Raw genomic sequence first — 20,496 nt, 5'->3', positions numbered from 1 at the left:
GGAACATGAAGTTACTAGTAGGCTTAGGTGGCCTGATGTAATCACATTGAGGAGGTAAATGAGGATTTGAACCTGTGTCTTTGACCCCAAAGCCCACATTCTTTCTCCTACTTTTTATCTCCACATGTTATTGTACCAAGTACATGACTCCCATCACTAAGAGAGGGTGCCATGCACCCCAGCCCATCTCCACACCCTGAACACTCAGTGTGCGGTGCAAGGCCATCCTCGTAAAACGTATCCAGTAAGAAGCTGGTGGCCGATTAGATAGTTCATCATACTTCCTGCTCGAAAGGTGTGCTCCTAATATTTACAAATTGAGTAACTCAATAATGCATTATAAGAACACAATTTTAAATAAACACTTCATTTTAGAATAGTTTTAGATTTACAGAAAAAGTGTAACTTTAGGAAAGAGTTCACACATACCCTATACCCAGTTTCCCCTCTTGTTAGCATCTTACATCACTACGGTACATTTGTCCCAATTAATGAACCAAACTGGGGCACATTAATATTAACTAAGTCCACACTTTATTCAGATTTCCTTTCCACTTAATGTCTCTTTTCTGTGCCAGGACCCCACCCACGGTACCACACTGCATTTACCTGTCGCTCCTCCTACCTAGGTGACAGCTTCTGTGGCTTTTTTTTTTTTTCTGAGAAAGATTCACCCTGAGTCAATATCTGTTGCCAATCTTCCTCATTTTGCTTGAGGAAGGTTCACCCTAAGCTAACATCTGTGCCAATCTTCCCCTATTTAGTATGTGGGTCGCCACCACAGCATGGCTGCCGACAAGTGGTGTATGTCCACTCCCAGGAACCGAACCCAGGCCACCAAAGCAGAATGCGCCAAACTCAACCACTAGGCCATGGGGCTGGGCCCAGGAGATTTGTCTCTTCTCCCCCACTTATTAAGTTATTCAATCATTTACGTATATTGGTACAGGCTTAAGGATATTTATTTTATATATTAGGCTATAATCCAGTAGTACTTTATTTTGTTGCTTGAATTATTCCAGCTTTGGCCACAGGAAGCCCTTTAAATTGGTTTCCATGTCCCTCTGACATATCCTCATTGTTGCTTGGGTGGTTTGTTTTTGTTAGTACTTCCTTACTTTTTGGCACTACGAGATGTTCCAGGCGCATTCTGTATACTCCCTGCTCAAGCCCCAGCCATTTCTCTAAGGAGGCCTGGTTCCTTCTATTAGCGACAGGAATTGGAAATCAAGATCTGGGTGCTGGTTGTGCTCGATGAATCCATTTTTAAAGGAGACTCTCAATGAATTATTTCTAAAGAGAAAGCACTGTTATAAGATTAAGGTTTACAATTGGGTTTTCATATATCCATGCTTCCTAGAACAAGGCATCATTATCAGGGCGTATACAACGCTCAAAGCTTTTCATAGCTTGCGCTATGTTAATACTATTAAGACCTCATATTGTAAATATTTCTAATAAATTGCATACAAATTTGCCTTTAATTGACACAGAACGTTTGCGCCCTTGAAAAAGCCCACAAATAACAGAACAGAACAAAATAAGCACCCTAGTGTACTTATATTCCAAAAGAACTCTTCCTCCTAGCCTCTCAGGCAGTCTTGGTGAAGCCTCAAACCTTTCCCCAATCACTTCATCTGTCTTGAGCCACATGCCTGGCCCTTATGATCCAAGGATGCCGTCCCTACCCCATGCTGTCCCTACAAGTCGGAACATCACACAGGAGCCAGTGCTTATACCATCCTGCACTCTCCTATACTCTCACACTGTGAACGAGGCATGGCCACCTCTGCTGGGGTGAACAATGCAAACTCCCAAAGTTAAACAACCAAACAAGACAAAAGTAAAATGAAATGACAGGAGAAATGGATATCATGCTGTAGGAAAACCATTTTAAAAAGCTTCTTTGAAAACGTCCAGACTGACCACCATGCAGGTCCCCCATTGCCAGTCCAGGAAGCACACCCACTGAAGACCATCCCTCAACCAAATCCAAGGGCTGGCAAGGCTCTTCTGTAAGGTTTTCTTGGGGCACAGCCACGCCCACTCCCTTACATGCTGTCCATGGCCGCTTCCATGCTACGAGTGGGGTGAGTCCCCACAACAGGAACAACATGCCCCAAAGCCAAGATATTGACTTGCTGACCTCCGAGCTGCAGCCGCATTTCTCACACTTGAGTAACGCAGAGACTCATTTTAAACTTAAAAAAAAAAAACCTTTTTTTCTTGTGGATTCCCAGTGTTGACTGAAACTTGTTAAAAATTGAGATAAAGTTCACATATCATAAAATTCGCCCTTTAAAAATGTACAATTCAGTAGTTTTTAGTCTAGTCACAGAGCTGTGTAACCATCACTAATATCTAATTCCAGAACAGTTTCATCACCCCGAAACAAACCCCACACCCATCAGCAGTCCCTCCCACTCCCTCCATGCCTCAATTCCTGGCAACCACGAACCTACTTTCTGTCTCTATGGATTTGCCTATTCCGGGGTTATATACACACGGAATCACATGTGGCTTAGATTATTTTTTTATACTGTTAAATATCTCTAAATATAAACTATTTTCCTTATTTTTATAGCTTTTAGGCTATAAAATACAAAACAAATTTGCAAGCTATATGAGTGCAAAACTATAAAGACAATGTTAGTTTAACGTGAGGGATGGCATGGCTTTGCTAGGAATGAACTGTTACTCTCATGGTCCCAGGCACATCAGTGTCACTTCTTCTGGGTTCAGGTACCACGGTTTCCCAGATGCCACAAAAGGCCTCATCACCTGTCTTTTGACTGATGGGACACAGAGCTCTGTCGGCATGGCACCCTGACATCTTGTCCCTTGTTCTAGAAGGAGAGCTTGGTTTCCATGTAAGCCTGGACCTACTCTTTCCTCCCAGCCAGGGACAATTATGTAATTACTGCTGACAATGAGACACTGCCACACACACAAGGTGTGGTCATGCACATTACCCAGAATATCCTGATACGAATTTTAAGATTAGAATGGAAATGAAGACACAAAAAATTCAACTCACAAGGAGAATGTGTGTTTCCAAGGATATGCTCCAAGCGCTAGGTTTGAAAAAAATCTAAAGTAGATAGACTTTTCAGCTACCGCTCCGTCACTATCCATGCTTCTGTCTTCCTGCTTCAGCAGCCTTTCCTCTGAATTCTGGTGCTGGTGAGTTCTGTGGTGGGAGTAGGAGGAAAGAGGGATGCTTGAGTGGGGGCGGGGGTTGGGGGAAGCCTCTTGGGGGATATAGACAGAAAACATTCTCCTGGCTCTGACCTGCTCCTCTGGAAATTCCTGGGGTATGTGCAGGTTTAACATGCACTTGGAAATATTTTAACACATTTTAGATTGCTTAGAAAAGGAGGACTCATAGACTATTCTCCTGTTTTATTTCAAATGTATGGACCTTCAGAAAATTTATGGGTTAAATTGATATCTGAGACTAGCTGCAGGAATCTACCAACCACTTAACACGCTGAGTCTGTGGGAAATGAATTCTGACCGCCAAGTATCCATCTCACCTCTAACTAACGGCCACAGTGCGTTAGGAAGACAGTCCAAGCGCATACAGTGTAGCATTTCAAGTTAAACATTAAAAATAAACCCATTTCAGGAGTGACCACTTAATTGGGTACAAGGTTTCCTTTTGGGGTGATGAAAACATTCTGAAACTGGATAGCAGTGATGGATGCATAATGTTGCAAATGCACTCAAAAGTCCCTGAATTTACACATTCAAATGGTAAATTTTACATTATGTGGATCTTCCCACAATTTAAAAATAAATAAAATCTTTGCAACTCCATTTCAAAAAATAAAAAAGTAATTTAGACTAATTTAAACGTTAAAGCAAGAAATTTACAGTAACTGCAGAGACAAATAAGAGCCAATGTGGCCCTATGTATAGGCATCTACAAAGACTGAGTCCCAAGGGACTCACTGAGAACCAGACACACTGCCCAGTCCTTGCAGTCATCTTGTGAGGGAGCTTGCTTACCCTTGGCGGGCCTGAGATTCCCCAGTGGTCTTCTCCAGACACTATGATTTCAGAATCCTAATGTAAAAATGCCAACAGAGATAGCACAGGGAAAACTTGCTGCAGTTAAGCTGCTTTGCCCCTGCCCAAAACAAAGAGACAGCCTGAAATGGAGGTCTGCTTTCCAAAGGTCCTGAAAACAAATGATGCTGAAGAAGGCTTGGAGGCAGGCAGGTGTAGGAAGGAATGTGTTGACTCAGCCAGACCCTCGTGGGTCATCAGGGATGACCTTGCTCGAGTCTGTGAAGCGAGTTTTCATTCTATCACAGTTTTATAATGTCCACTTCTGCAATGATGCCTACTCATGACACCACCCACAAGAACACGATGGCGCTCTCTCATATTCTGTACCCTCTGCAGGGGAGGAACTGAAAGCAGATGTTCACAGTTCATGGATGAGATGTGCTTATATTTCTAACACAGGTTGATCATACTGGCTTGATTCAGACATTTGACTTCACTCATTAACGGTAGGAAAGCCAACTAAATAGAGATTACGTAGCATGATGCAGTAAGTCCCATTAGAAGAAACAGGCATCCAAGATCTGCCACTTTACAATTCGGTTCTTGAGTCAAGATGACAGTACCATAACTAGACAATGAACCAGAAGAGCTGACAAGAATTAAAAGGTAGCAAAGATCATCTCCAAAGTAGTCAGAGAAGGCTTCGCCCACGCCTTCGCCAATTTGAATAGCTCTAACATGAGGAGTATTTCAATCCATATGGCCATGCCAATGGGTGCTGCCCAGACCATCTCAGCCCTAAAACATGGTAAATTGACCTAAAACACAGCACACAGGAAGGAAGCATGGCTGGAAGAACCAAGAGAGGATAAAGGGTGTGGGTGTGTTTAGCTGGATTTTTGGAGCAAGGCAAAAACACTGAAGAGTACCTTTACATGCCAATTCAACCAAGGTTAACCAACAAGGGCGGGAGCTTTGAAGAGAGCAGTCAGCTGAGTAAGAAAGAGACAGTAAGATCAAACAGCAGAGGGTTACTGTATCAGAAGGAGCAAGAAAGAGACGGTAAGATCAAACAGCAGAGGGTTACTGTATCAGAAGGAGCTGTGGAAATCCCCGCATCCAGAGCTCCATGGCCTCCCAGCTTGTTGCCTGGCTAACAAGGGAGCTCTTGTGCAGTCACCGGGGGCGGGTGCTGAGGATGAAGGGGCAGCTTCTGGAGGGCTGTGCATTGTTCTGGGAAAGCACCAGAAGTCACATGATCGCAGCAATTCCGTCAGAATCGGATCAGAAGGTAGAAGCTGCCTCCAGACATGCTGTTTCTAGAAGACTCTGCCTCCCCTCCCATCCAGAACTCAGATGTCTGGGTTCAATGTTCATCCATGCTTCCTCCCTCTTCCCCTCAGCATTTCAAGTAGTTAATACCTCCTGCCCTCCTTCAGCCCACTTTCTCCCTCCATGTTGGTGCTTTGTGGACCTGTCTCCCTGGTCTCGCTTTCTCATCCCCACCCCCAAACCCTGTAACCCTCAAACTATTGCCTTAAAATGCTTCCTTCCAAACAATGTGCAGTCACAAGTCCAATCCAGCAAGGAAACAAATCTGCAGTCGCTTGTCCTGACTCTACCTTTCCTAAATCCACACGGGAACAAATATGAGGAGAAAATGTATGCAGCTACAAATGGAGACGAGAAAACAAACCAGCAGACCTGAGTACTGTGTTTCCTACAGCTGCTGCTTCTCATTTCTGAGATGACGGAGGTATGTCCGCAAGTACTCCACACACAAAGAGAACTGCTCTGTCCAGGGCACTGCCCTGTCCTGGAAGGCAGCTATGCCCGATGCCAGGCCCAGCCCTGGAAAACTTCCAAGCTGAAGTTTCGTCTTGTTATCCCAGGCAGGCTTCATAATTACCCAGCGGAGCAGTTCAAAATGGAAAGCTTCAATTGCCCCTTAGCTAATTGAAGGCCAGGAAAAGTAAGTATCTTCCCTAAAGCTACAAATGAAGGGTAGAGCTCAGATGGTGAATCTCTCTTACTCACTCTGAAATCTACTTGTAAGCAGCTTGTTTAGTAAATGAAAAACAGTCTTCACACTACCCTCTGTACACCAAGCCACCTCTCAGGGAAAACACACAGCAAGGTGACCCTCAGGTGGATTTCGTTTAAGAATTTAACATTAAAGCACATTTTCCCTAAAGAGCTCGATTTCATATGGATTCCATTTTGTGGCTGTTCCTGGAATTCTCATTCTCCACCTCCTCATCTGTCCCAACAAAACACAAGCCTGCAGGTCAATGCCAGCCCATTGGCAGCAGCTCTGAAAGGCGGGGGTGGAAACGGCTGGAAGAAAGTAGAGAAGAGGGAAGCCGCCAGCACCTAGAGCTGCCCAGCACCACCCCAGATCTCCTTTTAGCTTCAGTCTCCTGAGCCTCCCAGAACACAATCCTCAATGAAAAACTCTCAAATTCAAGGAGCAATAATCAAATGTAGCAAAACTTAGCTTTCTTACAAGGTTTAAAATTCGACACTGGAAAACAAGTCCACACTACCAAATTTATTTTGAGATGTTTATGTCTTGATTCAAAATGCTATGCCAGCACAGAAAGATAAGAAAGGCCCGTTTTACTGTCATGTACACTAAAATCTTAAATAAAATTTCAGCATACAGAATGTGCCAACACGGAAATATTACTCACCATGATCAAGAAGGATCGACTCAAGGAATGTTAGGCTAGTACCCACCCATTCATCTACCAATCTATCCTTCCACCCACCTACCCACCCATTCATCCATGTACTCATGCATCCATCTATATACCCATCTATTTATCCACCCACCAACCCATCCATCCACCCATCTCTCCATTCATTCAGCTAATGACTGGTCCATCTATCAGTCAGTATGCTTACACAGGGTCCCCTTCCCAAGCCATGCAGGTCCACCCAGCTGCCATTTGCTAGGCAGGTGCCCTGAGGAAGGCTCATGGCATCCCAAGGATGGCCTTACAAGCATCAAGGCCCTGAGGGAGAAATGAGCTTGGCTTGTTCAAAGGACAGAAAGGTGGCAATGAGGCCTGGGGATGGGAAGAGAGAGTGACAAAGGCCAGCTTGGAGAAAAGAGGGCATACAGGGCCTTGCAGGCCATAGTAAGGAGTTGGCATTTTATTCCAAGTGCAAGTAGAAGTCATCGAGTGGCTGGGGGAGGGAGACAACTATAATCTGATTTATATTCCAAGACCAGCTTATTAGGTGCTAGGGGAGGAATGGACTGTGGGGGTCAGCCATGGAAGCAGGGACAGCAGCAAGGAGGCAGCTGCCGTAGTCCAGGCTGCAGATGATGAAAGCTTGGACGGAGATGGGGAGAACACTGACCTCAGAGAGTCTGGAAGCAGAGCTGGTCACATAGAGATGGACTGCACAGGGGACGTACAGGAGGGGCTTAGGCATCTGCAGCAAGGTGAACGAACGGAGGAGCTATGGCTCAGATCAGAGCCCAGACAGGACAATGCTGGAGGAGCATAAGAGTTCAATCTCTACTCTCTTCAGTCAGAGGCGCTACCAGCCCTCCAGGTGGGGGGACAGCTCCATGAGAACTGGTGAAGGGCGCCGCAAACATATCTGCCAGGAGAGCACCAGGGTCACCCCTCTCCCCACACCATCGCAGTCTGCAGGGAATGCCTCTTTTCAGGGTGCCCACAGGCATCCGCTTGGGTCAACTCTTAAAAGCAGTATTACTGAGCCAGAAGGTGTGTGCAACTGTAAAGATTCAGTCACACGCCGCCAGAGAGCCCTCCAAAGAGGTTTCGCCAAATTCCCCTCTTCACCAGCTGCACACTAGGATGGCAGCTCCCCTCTTCCCTTTATTTTAAATACATGCTCATCAGCTCAGTGATGGAATGGCTCCTCCCAAGGGAGCTGATGTAGTTGACAGAAGTGGTCAGTAGAAGGTATAAGGGAAAGCAGAGACATTTCTCCCAGTGTCATGCACTAATTGTGCCCTCCCCCCAAATCCACACATTGAAGTCCTAATCCCCAGGACCTCAGAAGGTGACTGTATTTGGAGATAGTCTTTAAAAGGTGATTAAGGAAAATGAGGTCATCAGGCGGACCCTAATCCAGTCCGAGTGGTGCCCTTACAAAAGAGAAGACGAGGACACACAGAGGGATGGCCGTGAGGACACAGGGAGAGGGTGGCCATCCTCAAGTCACCGAGAGAGGCCTCGGGAGAAACCAACCCTGCCCACACACTCATCTGGGACTTCTGGCCTCCAGAACTGCGAGAGAATACATTCCTGTTGTGGACGCTGCCTGGTCTCTGACATTTTGTTATGGCAGCCCAAGCAAACTGCTACAGCCAGCGTTCAAGAACCCCAAGTCAGCGGGGTAGAATGTCTGCAGAAAGCCGGCCCCTGTTGGTCATAACGACTGAGCTTGGAGATGTGGTGCAAAACCTCTGGAAACAGTGGGAGCTGATGGGTTGGGACAGAGTGAGTAAGGTGGGCTGCTCATGACAGGAAAAGCTGGAGGTAACCAAATGCAGCTAGATTTGTTCCCTCTGGTTTGGCTTTATTTTAGCTCAAACACCACCTGTCTTCCCCATAACTCAGCCAGAAAGTTATCTCACCCTCTTTCCTCCAACACCCTAAAGCACCATGTAACTTTTTACAAAAATCACAATGATGTATCATCATTTCACTGGTAAGTATGGGAGTCTCCTCTTCCCTCCTACACTGCAAGGTCCTTTGGGGACAAAACCTTTGTCCTACTTGTCTTCATATAGAACACAGAATCTTGAATCTCAAAAATGTTCTCAATCAGATTTGCATGAATAATAATTCTCATCCTGACACTCTTCTGTCATCCCAACAAATCACAACAAAATTATATTTATAGTCTTTATGTTATACTTATATCAATTTATATTCTTTATATAGACATGTTTACATTACTTTAAATTTATGCAAAACATTGGTCATCTTAAATCTTTACATTATAGATTTTGTTTTTGGTGAGCAGAGAACAGTCTTTGCCTGAATATTCGTTTCTTTTATTCTCAAATTTAATGTTTCAAGTGCACCACTACTTGCCAACACTTCAGAAAACAAACATTCTCTGGAAAAAGTTGAGAACGGCTTTTCAACATTCTTATTCTAGAATTTCATTTGAGTCTCACCACTCTTCAAAAACGCAGACAACAATTCTGAAAATTGCTGGGTTTGTAGCTCAAAAGCAGAAAGCTTCTGGAACTAATTTCTTCAGAGCGGCCCCGCAGTCTGCTAGAAGACAGGGCCATGATAAATGAGGCAGAGGGACCCTCCCCCTTCCTCTTGACCCTTTCATGATCGAGAGTGCCATCAACAAAACACACACACAATCTGTACATTACAGCTATTCAACGTGCCTCTCTGTTCACAGCAGAGGCACTAAACTCCAAGCACCACACGCCCCCTCCGCAGTTGAAATTGAACGCTCAGGGCCCGAGCGCAGGAGCCATGCCGATCCCACGTGTGCAGGGCGCACGGAGCGCCCCACCCGCACTGCAGTGCAGGGGCGCCCTCACAGCCCAGCAGGGCCCGGAAGCCGGCTTTGAACAAAGATCGCAGCTGGTGCCCAGCACGTGACTTGCTCAGAATCCATAGTAATAAAACTATCGCTGTGCTTCTCAGACACCGGGAAATTCTGTAGGTGTATTGTTCACCAGCCTTTCTCACCCAGGGGTTCTTGGTTTTAGCGATAGATTAAGTAATTGCAGCAACTTCCTACACAAGCATACACAAAATACCACTCCTGTTCTCAGAGCCATGTAAATATTTGGTCCTCTCCTATAAGGCGAAAAGCACTCAGTTTAAAGCCAAATGAAATAAATCCCATTACACAAGGCTCTCAAAAGCAAACATTTAAATTGGTTATTTCTACAACAGGACCTTGAATATTGAGGTTAGTGTTTAATTTGCACACTGCACCAATCACCTGAAATTCTCAAGGCAACAGAAAAATCTGCCCTCCATGACCCTATTGTGCACACATGTCTTTCCATTCCTCCACCGGCCCTTTGAAAATACAGTTACACCACAGCTCCTATGTGATCTAATCTATGCTCTCTTCTCCCACCCTCTTCATGTATGAAGGGCAAGACAACACGATGTATTCAATCTAAATTCCATTGTCGTTACAATTAAACAGCTACACTCGCCACATTTTAGAATTATGGCACACAGCACTGTTTGCACTCCTGCCATCCACAGTTCTTTCAGATGCTCTGATCCTCTCTTGGGGAGCCAACTGACTTGATTTCTATTTTAAAGCTCAAAATTAACTCATTAAGCCCAATTTAGAAAGGCTTGCCCTATTCCTTTCTGATGATCCTTCCAGACAACTCCGATTCAGAGATGTGCCCCAGCACCCCAGCTGCATGCTGGATTGTTAAAGCATCCCTTCAGTCAGCTTTCTGGGAAAAGCATTCCGTTCAAGCACGTTACACTGGAGTTCTCATCCTGTCAACATAAAGAACCTCTCTGTACGGAAAACACAGCAGCCATTTTAAGAACCAGAAGTGCCACGATGGCATTAGAAGGCGTTGCCACCCTTGGGATTCTTCCGGCAGCCGTGCAGGGCCAGGGTCATGGTCATGCGCAGCCAGGGATGCTGGAAATCACACCCAGCTAGTAGCCACTTTGGGTTTGGCCAAAACCAGATGCCTGGCCACGTTAACCAAGCATTCACCCACCATAAAGAAGCCTACCCCCAAGATGCCTTCTTAGTAACCCTAAATCCAAAATTCACCTACCTCGGGGTAAGACGTCCCTCCTCGGCCCTGACCGTGGGGGAAAGTTCTTTGTGCTCACCAGGGTCCTCTGCTTGTCGTCGTGGTTCAACGGAAGCTTCCTGCCAGGGGCAGCACAATGAGACACCAAGTTATCAGGCTGCCTTCTTCAAGACATCTATTATTACAAACCCCCTCATTGTGGGTTCGCCTGCCAGCCTGTACCACAAAGGCACTGACGCAGCCTACTGTCTCCTACCAACACGCAGCCACGGGACTGGCCAGCTCAGCTCCCCAAAAGGTTTCATCGAAACGACTCAACTAGACCGTGCGTCCACTTCAGCTCTGGCCAGGAAGCAGAACTCCTACGTCAGGTCTGTAAAACCGTATGACACAATTGGCCAAAAAACCCAAATCAAATACAGCTGGTTACAACTCACTGCAGTGAAGCCTCGAGCCCCAGGACTTGTCCGAGTCTGGGATTCTTCTCTCCTGACTGAGCAAGCGTGGAATTCTCCAAGGTCACGCTGCACAGTGCACAGCCCAGGGCACTGCCATGGCAGAAACAAACGCTTGCAGTGTCTGCATGGCCATTCAGCACCAGGATGCCACAGAGAACCGCGCAGCTCTCTTTACATGCACGTGCGAAGTGTGTGTATTAAACCTACTACTGGCTCTTTTTAAAAGAAACTGCATCTGTTGCTGCAAGAATTTTTTTCTTTGAAGTATATAAATGCAGATTTAAAAGGCAGAAAAAGCAGGGGGAGGGAGGGAGAGACTGGCTGTTGACTTTGAAGCATGGATATGAATATGCAGTTTTCCAGAAGCCCTGAAGTGAATTTTTACCATCAAAACTCTTGCCTCAAAAAAAAGTGAAATAGTTTAATGCGTTGCATTTTTAATTACATTTGTCCCAGAGCAATGTTTAAAAAATATTTGCAAAAAAACAAAAATACTAAAAATATTAAATGATGTCGATATTTGAAAAGTGGGTATCATATGTTGTCTTAAGCCTTTACATAAAGCATCCCTTTTCATTTCAGAGGAGAACCTAACACTTTCTCTCGTTTCCCCTTAGTTCTTTCCTTGGTGTTAATGCAGGGACTAGCTAACCAAGGGGAAAGACAGCTGAAGCAAGAGACAACGAGGAGGCTAGGAATTCAAGATGTGGGTGAAAATATGGCACTTAAATTGTTGTGACAAGTCAGTTCTGTCCCCAGGTACCTTTCACACAAATCGATGCTGGAAGAGCAGATGCGTGTAAATGCTCAAACGTCTGGACCCAAGTCACACTGACACTGGACCATCATATTTAGGGGTGTCCAATGTGTGCCTTAAGATGGTGGTCAGGGGGTGGCTTTGTCCTTGCTCACACGCGATGCTTACCTGTTTGTAGAGGTCTGTGGACGGCGATGACCGGGACCTTTCGTGAATGTACTGTGGCCTCTCATGTTGGTCCAGACCTGCATCCAGAATGTCGTCCGCTGAGTGATACCTCCCTGAACTCCTGGCTTCCAGGGCATTCCTCTGTTCCCTCCAAGAGGCCTGATACTCTGCGAAGGTTCCAAGTCTCTGAGGCGGTTCTGACTTCCCCAGCTTCCCCGCTGTCCTGTGACCATCAGCGTTTTCTCCAAAGGAGGTCGTGTGGGCCCTCTTCTGGAAGCAAGGCTCCGCATCCTCGCATACGTGGCCTCCCGTCCGCGGCCTCTCCAGCTTCTCTTTCGAGAGCCCACAGAGCGCTTGCCTCTGCCCAGGCCTCTGCTGAACAGGCCTGCTCGTCTCCTCAAAAAACTTCCACCTGTCGGCAAAGGTGCCCATGGTCTCCTGGGATGTGCCGGGGTGCTGGGGTGGGCGGTGATCCCCAGAGAGCCCCACCTCATGCATCTTCTCTGGTTCTGAGTACGATTTCAGTTTCTGCTCTACCGTGAACCGTCTCCGGCCCCCTATGCGGGGAACATGTGGCATGCCACCTGCAGATGACGGCGGCTTGGCCAGGCTCACCTCCCAGGAGCGGGGGACAGGGTCGGGGTCTGTGCTGTGGTCCGGTAACCCTGTGTAGTGGTCAGCTGGGCTGGGGTCCAAGTCGCGGCGCTTAAACGACGTGGCCCTCAGGACCCGGGCTTGGGCCTCCTGCAGGTGGTCTTTATAGGTGCCTGGGAAAGAACCTTCTGGGCCGGCGCCTGCGGCCTCTTCCTCACCCTCGCTGGTGCCAGCCAGAGTCACCGTGCTTTTGCTTTTCTGCAGCTTGGCTCGCCGCATCTGGATCTCGTTCCTCAGGGTGGTGGCAAACCGGTCACTTCTCCGTGTGGGTTTGCCCCCCTGGGCATCGAGGGGTGGCGGCCTCTCCGGGTCACCCTCCTGGCTGTCCTCGGGCCGGCGGGTGCCCTCCTGGGCCAGTAAGTGCAGCATGGGGGTCTGCCGAGGGGAGATCTTGCTGCTTTCTCCATCAGCCCACGGGAGGCCGGTCATCGCCTTCTTCAGGCCAGCTCTCTCCATGACTCCTGGGGAGCGGCCCTCCGGGTCCCCGCTTGCCCTCACAGGGGCGCCCCGGGACCCCTCAAGCAGAGACAGGCCGCCCCGGGGCTTGGGGCCCGGCGGCTGTGTGGCAGGATGCCAACCGGCCCCCCGTAGCGGCGCGGCCCTGGTGCCCCCCTGAAGGCATTGCCTCATGGGGGCGCAGAAGCGGCTCTGCCCACTGCTGTCCCCCTTCTGGTCGGCAGCGCTGGGCCACCTGACCTGAGTGGGGCTGTCGTCCTGGAAGCCCCCAGTGAGGGCCACGTGGAGCTGCTTCCTCGGCGACGTGGTGGCGCTGGGGCCCTCGTACAAGAAGGGACTCTCGTCGCTGTACTGGCGCAGGTGCTGGTACCCATAGGAAGGCTGTGGGCAACGCACATCTGTGCTGGACAGAGAGGCTTGGAGCATGCTGGGGGCCTCATGGTCAGAGGCCGGCCATTCGCAGGGTGCATCCGGGGCCCAGACTGACCCCCCAGGTCTCCTCCCGTCGGTGGGATGTGCCAGCCTTCGCTGCTGGTCGCCAGGTTCTGGCCTCCAGTCGCTGCGGGGCTGAGCCCAGGTCAGGCCTGGAAAGTGCTGCGTGTCAGCCACCTCTGAGAATGGGGGGCCCTGGGCCTTCTCGTGGCTCTTGGTGGCAGCGAAGCTATCACTGCGGAGAGGGGGAGGTGGTGGGGGAGGGGAAGAAGGTGCTTTTTTCTTATCGGGAACATACCAGACCGGCCCAAAACTGGACCTCCCAGAGGAGGCCACCTTGGGCTCAGGACTATCATCTGGCCTGGGGCTTTTGCTGCTGTCACAGAGGACCCTGGGTGGGAAATACCCGAGCCTGTCCTCTAGGCCCTGAGGGTCACCGGCGGCCTGGCCCTGCCGGCTGCTGCCCGGCTTGGAGGCCTCCCACAGGCCCACTTTGTAGAGGATGTTCTCTGTGGAGGAGGCATCGGCCTTGGGCAAGGTGTGGTCAGGCGTGCTGGAGCTGGTGGAGAACGAGCCATAAGCCGAGTCGCGCTGGTTTGGGCCGCCCAGGCGGTCGATGCTGCTGTTGGACTTGGCGGCCGAGAGGCATCCAGAGGAGTAGGGCTGGCAAGGGTGGTCCAGGCTGTCGACACTGCCCAGGGAGCTGAAATGGTCAGAGGTGCGCTGCAGATTTGTCTGCTCCCATGTACCTGACAGGTCATGGGAGGAAGAACTAGGAAACGAGAAGAACCACAGGGAACAGTTGGCTTTAGAATCGAGTTACAGCAAAGGGCAGTTGAGATGATAGCACCGTGAACACAGCTGGCCCTACGCAGGCATCAAGATGCCGGGCCCTGATAACTGTTTCCGGAATGGGATCCCCAGAGCCAAAGTGTGACCTCCCCACATCCAAATCACAGCATTTCAAAGAGCAACAGTCTGAGGGCAGGCTCAAAGGCCCAAGTCCTCCTCATGTGATGCCTTTTCCCAAACAGAGACCTTCAAATGCCCCCATACATTTCTCAATGCCTGCAGGTGGTCAAAGCCCACAGCGGTCACCAGCCGGCATGCCTGTGTGATCGCTTACCACCAACCACTAGTTAAGTGTGGCGGTGGCAAACCCACGAGCTAAGAATGGTTTTTAGATTTTTTAATGGTTGGGGTTAGGGTGGGGGTGAGTCAAAATAAGGATATTTTATGACCTGTGAAAATGATATGAAATTCAAATTTTAGCGTTCATAAAGTTGCATTAGAACACAGAGCTGGCCATGTGTTTACACGTAATCTGTGGCTGCTTTCAAGCTCCAGTGGCAGAGTTGAGTTGCTGCAACAGACACTGGCCCAGACAGCCTGAAATATTTACTATCTGGCCCTTCACAGAACAAGTTTGTGGACCTGGTTCAGTATATGCAATGATTCTTATTGTGGATTATTAACACAAGAGAGGCAATCAAATGAGAGCGATTTTCAAATTAAAAGGAAAACTTCAAGCCAGCCCTGATGGCCTAGTGGTTAAAGTTGAGCACACTTCGCTTCAGTGGCTCAGGTTCGCTACCCAGTCGTGGAACCACACCCATCTGTCAGTAGCCATACTGTGGTGGCATCTCACATAGAAGAACCAGAAGGACTTACAACTAGGATATACAACTGTGCACTGGGGCTTTGGCGAGCAAAAAAAAAGAAGATGGGCAACAGATGTTAGCTTAGAGTGAATCTTTCTCCACAAAAAGAACAAGAAAAACGAAAACTTCAGGGATAACATTACTTTTCCAAACCCAAATATTACAGTATTGATAGCTCCTCTCTCAACTCCCAGTCAATGGCACTTGTGACAGATAACTTGAGAAACAGGCTTTATCAGCAAGACAGATGCTGCTGTGTTGAGGTGACTGATTAAACCTTCAGAGTTCACTGGAGCTGGACACAGACACCAAAGATACAGGTTCATAACTAGGATGGTGTCTAAGAGGAGGATATAAAAAATCAGGTTTATTACAACAAGCCAGGTGATATATGGTTAATTGAGGCATTATTCATTCTGGGACACAGTAATGGTGTACATGTGAGGCTGACAGCTCTCAATGGTGAACATGAAAGAGCAACAAAGCTAGAATAGTCACGCCTCAAGAAAAACCAAACCGTGGCTACTTGAGGTTTGGGAAGAATGAGGAGGAGAAAGAAAGACATGAGAGCAGGGCAAGGTCACAGGCAGTGCACCGGCTAACTCATCATCTGAGGAAGGAAGATGATCGTTTGGGTTTTACACCACCTTTCGTGAGGCGAGAGCAGGGACCCTTCTCAGAAACGGAGCCCATTCCTCTCCATCCTCCAACCCCATTCCTGAGGTGGTTTCCCATGAGCTCCTAAGTCCAAGCAGATATAAATCATGCTAAGCACTCTGTCCACACAGATGTGGGCAGCATGTGTGTTTCTGTAATCAAGGCACTGCCAAATGGGCTGACTGGAGATCCTATTACATTAAGTCACTTCAATAATGAAATAAAAGGCCCACTTTTCACTTAAGTTTTACCACTCAGTTGAGAATCTGTGGTTTTTCAAAAATACCCTGGGTTCCAAACACCATCCTCTCCTGTCACTTTAAATAGGTAATATTTGGGACTTATCTCCTTCCCATCACATAAATACTTTACTTGGCAATTATGCAGCAGACTGGTATTTACTAATAGCCCACAATTGATTTTGAGATGGTTACATTAGCTACACACACACACACACACACATACAGGCACAAACACACTTAGATACATATGCACACTCAGACACGCATGCACAGACACACACAAATATAGATACACATGCACACTCACACATGTACACACCGTAAATGCACACAGAGATACACATGCACATAAACACACAGATACACATACACACTCACACCAAAGACACACTATCTGTCATTATGGTCACCCTTCTAACAGGAGACTAGTGAAGACATTGGCCACTAATCCGAGGTGACCAGTCAGCGCCCTGTGACTAGCAGGAGCCTCACTAAACCGGCATCCTATGATGCTGTCACATGCTCAGTGGGTATTAGCCCTTCTACCCTGAAATGTGGGCTCCAGGGCAGCCAGCACTCCCCCTTCCACCAATCCACAACTCCCACCTCCTCTGTCTCATGCATGGCAGGAAACCACTACCAGGCCCTCAAAGCGGGTCACAGCCCTGGCATGTGGGCTGGGAAGCCCCTGGCTTCCTCCACGCCTCCACAGCAGCACCCTGGGGGTTGAGGAGAGGGTGCTGATGCTTCACGGAGTTGCCTGGGGAGTTCCTGCAAAATACACCCGGCCCAGCCCATAAATAGCTCCTGCTTTCCAACCTGTAAAAATCTCAAGAGAAGAATGGAGGCTGTGGACACGTGAGTGGCACAGATTGCCATCCCACATGGCTCAGAACCACCAACTCAGCCGGCCTAAAGGGATTCAGCCAAAAAAGGGAAATCCCCAGGCTCCTGATTTATCAATTAAACGACATCAAAGACAAAGCACACTTGTTCATCCTTTCTCTTAGTGTTTTATTTTTTATTTTTAAGTATTGTACACCTGCCTACTCAGTGAAAAAATATTCGAGTCCTACCAGTAATGGTGTGTCACAGGCCTTTTCTCATCTGGAAAACAAAATCATTCTAAAGTCAAGAAAGGCACTATCGTGACAGGGCTGGGAAGTTATGGGTGTTGGCAGAATGTCACACAAACTTCCCATCCCAGCAGGAAACGAGAGCCTACCTCGCGTGGTGTCGGCCGTGCCAAGAAGGGTAGACGCTGGTGGAGAACTGAGATGCTGATGTCTCGGGGTGGCTCTCGGAGAACTTGGTGGCGTGCCAGGAGTGAGGCCTCCAGCTCAGCTCATTCCTCCTGAAAAAGAAGGCAGACGACTCAGGGACCACACACAAGGGACAACTCCGTGCCAAAAGAGGAGGGCGAGACAGAACTAAGTCACGGCTACCACTGCACGATTTATAGCGTTGCTTTCAGGCGCTTCCCACTGTATCTGGGCACAAGCAGTCTTCACATTTTTGTTAATGGAGAACTGACCCTGGTGCAGAGTGAGAAGCACCAGCTCCAAAATGTGAACCAAAGTCTTCCAAATTCATTTTAAGTAAGTAAATAAATCTTGCCGTCCTCACAAACAAGACAACAGAAACTTCCATCCTTCCCACTTCGGCAAAGCTTTACACAGGCCCTCAGCCCCCTTGAGAAGGCATAGTGCTGGAGAAAGGCTCAGTGAGTCCCCAGCTCAGCTGGAGAACAGAGTTTAGACGGCTTCTGTCTATTTACTCCTTAACTAAGGAAATACAGCTATATTGTAATTAAGACTAGTAGCCGTATATGCCCCTGAGCCTCCGAGAGTGTCTGTGAAGTCAACTAAGGGTCCCCATCACGTGAATCACAACGTCCTAGACCAACAGGCTCCAGTCCATTACTAGCAGGGCTTCTCAACATGGTGTGAGCCTTCCCCGGCTCCCTCTCCAGAGTCCCCACCAACCCATGAGAGATTTATTAGCTTTTTGGCCACACCTGTCCAGGTGTGATACCCTAAGTCCAGTTGGGAATCCCCGCAGCTGCTGTGTGGACCTAAGAGAGCCTCCAGGATTGTGCTGCCGTGTGAGGAGACTTCCTCACTTCCTCTATTTAGGACAGAACTAGCCTCACTGTGGACAGTTGACAGCCCAATCCAGAATGGAGAAGAGCTCAACTGAGCCTCTTTAGGTACCTGATGGAGATGAAACATTCTTCCAAGTAGGCAAAAACATTAACGATTACACTGCAATAAAGACTATCAAAGAAAAATAACATAAACCTTCTGATGACTCAGGTAATTAATAAGGAAAAAGCCATGGGTGGCAAAATGTGAAATATGTTGATTTTACGATAGTTTCCCATGAACCAAAACATAAAATAGACGAATTTATCACACCTCAGAAGTAAAGGGAATGTAAAACGAAGACCATACCTCATAGAGTTTCTCAAAATCCTTGTAAGGAAGGTTCTGGCCACGTGAATTTCATTTGTAGATGGCTTTTTCTGTGCTATAGTATCCACAACTTCTCTCATCTTCCTTTAGAGTTAATTAATGAAGGAAATAAACTAGACTGATTGAAACTGGAGGCAAAGGTAAAAAAGAAGAAAAAGAGGGCTTGGAAAAGAAAACACCTTACACTTTGTGGCAGCACATTTCACCTCCACAAGTGGAGTGACTGGGGTATAAGCTAGTTTACTGGGCAGTAGTGAGTACGGTAAATGTGTTTCCTCCTTTTTAAAAAGATAATTAGAGATACATGTCTCTATTTCAAGATGACACAGTCAAGTTATGGTGCTAAATAGGGCTATTTTTTTAAAAAAAGAATAAACAAATGAAAACACAGTGAAAAGGGTTATACCCACAAGCTATAACAGGATATCACGGCTACTGGGGACAGCGAAATGTTCCTAAAACACACGTGCCTTTGTCAGGTCCTCTGACTTTCCTCATGCATAATGAACATATTTGGGAATCAAGGAAGGTTCAGAATGGTTTCTGTTTGTCAGCCCCTCTGATGGCCTGAAAAGGCTGGATTTGTATTGACAAGAGAGAGGAGGACATTCACCACCTGCCCACTGGTGGCTCCATCAGGAAGGCTCTGGGGACAGAGAACTCTGGTGCCACCTAGAGTTCTCGCACACTCATCATCCCTTTGGCTCAGTTTCAACCACTCCCAGATGGAAAAAAACAAGTGCAGATTTAAGATCCTCATGTCAACAAGATTATGGTGTTTCTTCCTACACAAGATACGCACTAGGGTAGCTTTAAACCACCCAGTCTCTGGGAATGTGGGGGCCATGAGTACACAGGGCACAGGATGCGCCGGGATGGGAGAGAACACCAACCACACTGTCCTCAGTACGTGGTGGAGCACCCTCACCACCTAACAGAGCTGGGAGCATCAGAAGTGATAAACACAACCTGAACCATTCCTTCAAATCGGCATGTCTGCTATGGTGGGACCAGGTCAGGCCAGGTCCTAGCATCACTGGGAGACACAGTCCGGTGGCAAATATCACACAGGAATCAATGGGAAAGCTGCAAAAGGAATGCTCTCTCCTAGGGCCACAATCAGATGCAAGCTGGCTCAGGAGACCAGTAAGAAAGCCCCTACCAGGAGGCAGGAACAGAGAGGGCAATTTCTGGCCTTAAAAACAGCCAGGACGGGCTGACAGGAGAGCAGCTCCAGAGGCTGACAGGAAGGAGAGGGAGCCAGGGCTCACTACAGGCCCGAAGGACTGCACAGCTCCACCGAGGCCCAAGGTCGTGCTTCCTCGCAGGGCAGCGTGGGCAGGGATGCCAGGGAGGAAGCAGCAGTGACCAACAATGCCGGGGAGGAGGGCTGACCCTCCTGGGCATGGAGCTCCACAATCCAAGGAGCTCCGGAAACGCAACGGGGCTTTGTCCACAGTCACGCCCACTCGAGACTAACAGTCAGCACCATGGTCAGCCCAGCAGACCAGGAAGAAATCCTTCTTACTCAAATGGCTACTGATGTTTGTAAATCTTAAAATATCTGCCTACTTTAGAAAATACAAGACATTTAAAAATTAAAAGGCCAATAAGAAGACAAAGGAAAATAACCCATGACCTAAAGACAACCAGTGACATCTCTGCATTTCCTTCCATCCATTTTTAGACAACTGAACGCCTCCTGCAGACTTCGTGGGCCCTCCTTTCCGCAGCCCCCCTGGCTTTGCGAGCATTCTCCC

The 20,496-nt window shown here is 48.0% G+C and overlaps 1 protein-coding gene across 9 annotated transcripts in view; it reads right to left on the bottom strand.

Moving 5' to 3' along the window:
• Positions 1-20,496, bottom strand: part of SHROOM2 (shroom family member 2) — a 128,285-nt gene that overhangs the window by 36,075 nt on the left and 71,714 nt on the right. For 3 of the 9 annotated variants that reach the window (XM_070257983.1, XM_023634062.2, XM_070257984.1), the window contains exons 3-5: positions 17,488-17,616; positions 12,161-14,474; positions 10,799-10,896 (exon numbers count right to left, since the gene is read on the bottom strand). In XM_070257983.1, coding sequence (XP_070114084.1) covers positions 10,799-10,896; positions 12,161-14,474; positions 17,488-17,616 — 2,541 coding nt within the window. Of the gene's footprint in view, positions 1-3,037; positions 3,191-10,798; positions 10,897-11,214; positions 11,555-12,160; positions 14,475-17,487; positions 17,617-18,715; positions 18,735-20,496 lie in introns of those variants that run through there. The other 6 variants (XM_023634059.2, XM_023634060.2, XM_023634063.2 and 3 more) reach the window with 5 other exon arrangements.

The sequence above is a fragment of the Equus caballus genome, chromosome X, assembly GCF_041296265.1.
Source record: "Equus caballus isolate H_3958 breed thoroughbred chromosome X, TB-T2T, whole genome shotgun sequence".
In the NCBI taxonomy this organism is placed as follows: Eukaryota; Metazoa; Chordata; class Mammalia; order Perissodactyla; family Equidae; genus Equus; species Equus caballus.
Note: the sequence above shows the minus strand (reverse complement) of the source record. Positions and strands in the feature narration are given on the sequence as shown.